The sequence below is a fragment of the Plasmodium fragile genome, assembly GCF_000956335.1.
Source record: "Plasmodium fragile strain nilgiri unplaced genomic scaffold supercont1.95, whole genome shotgun sequence".
Lineage (NCBI taxonomy): Eukaryota > Apicomplexa > Aconoidasida > Haemosporida > Plasmodiidae > Plasmodium > Plasmodium fragile.
Genome location: NW_012192675.1, coordinates 10,242 through 12,894, shown reverse-complemented (window position 1 = coordinate 12,894; position 2,653 = coordinate 10,242). Strand labels below are relative to the sequence as shown.

Below are 2,653 nucleotides of genomic sequence, written 5' to 3'. Positions count from 1 at the left end.
ATGGGGGCCCTAGACGAGTCTACACCTGTTCCCTCCAGAATGTAATGATAGAAAAAAAAAAAAAAAAAAAAAAAAAACAGTGCACACGGAGCAGTGGCGCACTGATTAGGCTTGGGCGCCATTCCCACGGCACGCAGCGTTGTTATGTGTTATCGAATGTGCGAATAGCACACATCTTTTTCATAAAAGGCTGGTGGATGGGTTAATTGTCGCCATGCGCATGGATGGCCATGTTTCGTTACGCGACTGACCTTAGAGGAACACTTTTCACCAGTTCGTTTCAATGCACTTCATTTTGCCACTCTGTCCTATACTCCCCGTAGAACACTACAGCTGATGAAACAAAAAAAAAAAAGCGCATTTCAAGGCTACTCCCTGTTGAAAAAAAAAAGTGACGCGCTGTTCATTCACTTCAGAGATGTACTGAAGGACATTGTGAAGGTAAACAAAATGACGAGAAGAAAAGTGTTGTCGCAAGAGGCCATTTTTGCTCCACACATTAGTCACCACCCGAATATGTTATTTAATTGTGTTTTTTTTTTTCCCCTCTGTGAAAATTTCCCTTTAGACAAAAACCAAAGTAGGCGAGGAAATGGGGAATGCCTCGTTCTCATTAGCCAAGGCAGTGTGGGCCGCCGGCGATTTTAAAGGACAAATTATTGAAGGAATAAAAAGACCCGTTGTAACCCTTTCCCTGTCTACCAATAATGTGGCCGGTGTGAAGCTTCCCATTTTCCAAGTGCATATAGATCCCACCGTTGACGTCTTGGGGAACTTAGGAATTGCTTCAGGAGGACAAGTGATAAATAATACGCGAGAAAATTATTTGCAGTGTCTAAATATGTTAGTCAAATTGGCATCTATGCAGGTATGTTAAAGGGGAGGAAAATGAAAGGAGTAATATGCGTTTTGGGTCATTGAATTGGAGTTTACCCTTGTGCTTCCCCAGCATGATGCCGCCTCTAATGTTTACGCTTTCTTTCAGCGCTGTGCACACGTTAGCACATACCTGCATGTGCATTTGTTAAACGTTGTTCTCCTCTCCCTGTTGTAGGTGGCGTTTTTTTCACTCGACGAAGAAATCAAAATGACCAACAGGAGGGTGAACGCCCTAAATAACATCGTGCTACCCCGGCTGGATGGAGGAATCAATTACATCATAAAAGAACTAGATGAAATAGAAAGGGAGGAATTCTACAGACTGAAAAAAATAAAGGAAAAAAAAATTGACAAGTTAAAAGACTCAAATGTAGAACAACTACCTGATGAGGATAATGAGGAAAGTGTAAAAAGGCATGACAATTTTGCCACGTCACAGAAGGATGATGATGTTATATTTTAAGCTGTTCAGTTTTACACCCATGTAGTATGATTTGTATGGTTACACACATGTTACTTTGTATACGTACGCGTAGCTTTGTCTAATAAGGCGAGACCCCAACATTTGCGTGAAGGTATGAGCCAACAGTCTAACAGGAAGAAGAAATCGGTAGGGTGATTCCTTTTTTATTTTACCCTCTCGTGAACACCATTGAAAAAGAAGAGGCCTTCCAAAACAGCTCTCAGCTTCGAGCTTGGTCGTAAGTGTAAGCGTGGCACAGTCCGAGCTCTGAGGTGCACTGGTCAGATTGCAGCATGTACGTAGGAATTTCTTCACCCCACTTACCCCCCACATTTGTACATATGTTATGTGTTGATAAATGCCGCAATGTAAAAACCACCGACAGGGTAGCTCAACGGACAAGAAATTCCTGTGTTGCTAACCCATTTGTGGGCAAATTTGAAACAAAAAACAGAACTGAATGGACCTTTTTTGTCTCGCCTAAATTGTACTAAAGGTGGTATAATGTTTTCCACCGTTGGGGCACGCAGGACGGGGTGATGACGTGCAACATTTTAAAAAATAATTCGTAGAAATATGTATCATGCATAAGGTTCATTACATTGTTGAATTCGGCAATGTTCACGGAATGTGCTGCCGAATGAACACCCAAACGCAACTCCCGTGTTTAACTACGTGCACATGCAAAAAGAAGCATGTGTTTTATATGAATAACATTGTTTGAGTAACCTCCATAATTATTTACCGACGTGAAAAGCGCAATATGCGCAGTAAGCGTGGTACGCCTAATAAACATAATATATGTTAAATGTCCCTTTAGCAAAAGGGAACGAATAACTCAACCCCATATAGCATATTCAACGTTTGCACGGTCAACTTTGCTTTTAAATAAGATATGCCTGTCCAAAGGTTTTTTCTATTTTTTTAATACACCAAAATATGGGCACACCGGAGGGAACGAAAAAGAAGGGAAATCCCACACGCCGCACATCGAAAATTAGGACTGTTCATAACATTTTAGTATTTTTTTTTTTTTTTTTTTTTTTTTTTTTTTCCAACTTCATAGAGATTTTTACTTTTTTTATTGAAATATCTGCGAAGAGGGGCCTCCGGCTATCCTTTGAACGAAAAATGTATAACTAGCTCATTTTTTCAGCTTAAACAGATTTTATTTGGGGATACAACTTTGCCTGACTGGTTCATAAAATTCTACAAAAATGTTGTTAATTTTATGAACATGGAATATTTGTCCACCACTTTAATGCACACTAATGGTGTTTTTTTTTTTTTTTTTTTTTTTTTTTTTTTTTT

At 39.5% G+C, this 2,653-nt stretch overlaps 1 protein-coding gene across 1 annotated transcript; it reads left to right on the top strand.

The window, feature by feature from the left end:
• On the top strand, positions 1–1,342 carry AK88_05115 (uncharacterized protein; the record flags this gene model as incomplete). Its single annotated transcript, XM_012482717.1, has 4 exons — positions 1–41; positions 324–441; positions 569–868; positions 1,055–1,342. 4 exons carry the CDS (start codon positions 1–3, stop codon positions 1,340–1,342), a joined length of 747 nt encoding a protein of 248 aa, XP_012338140.1.
• Between the last annotated feature and the right edge of the window lie 1,311 nt (positions 1,343–2,653).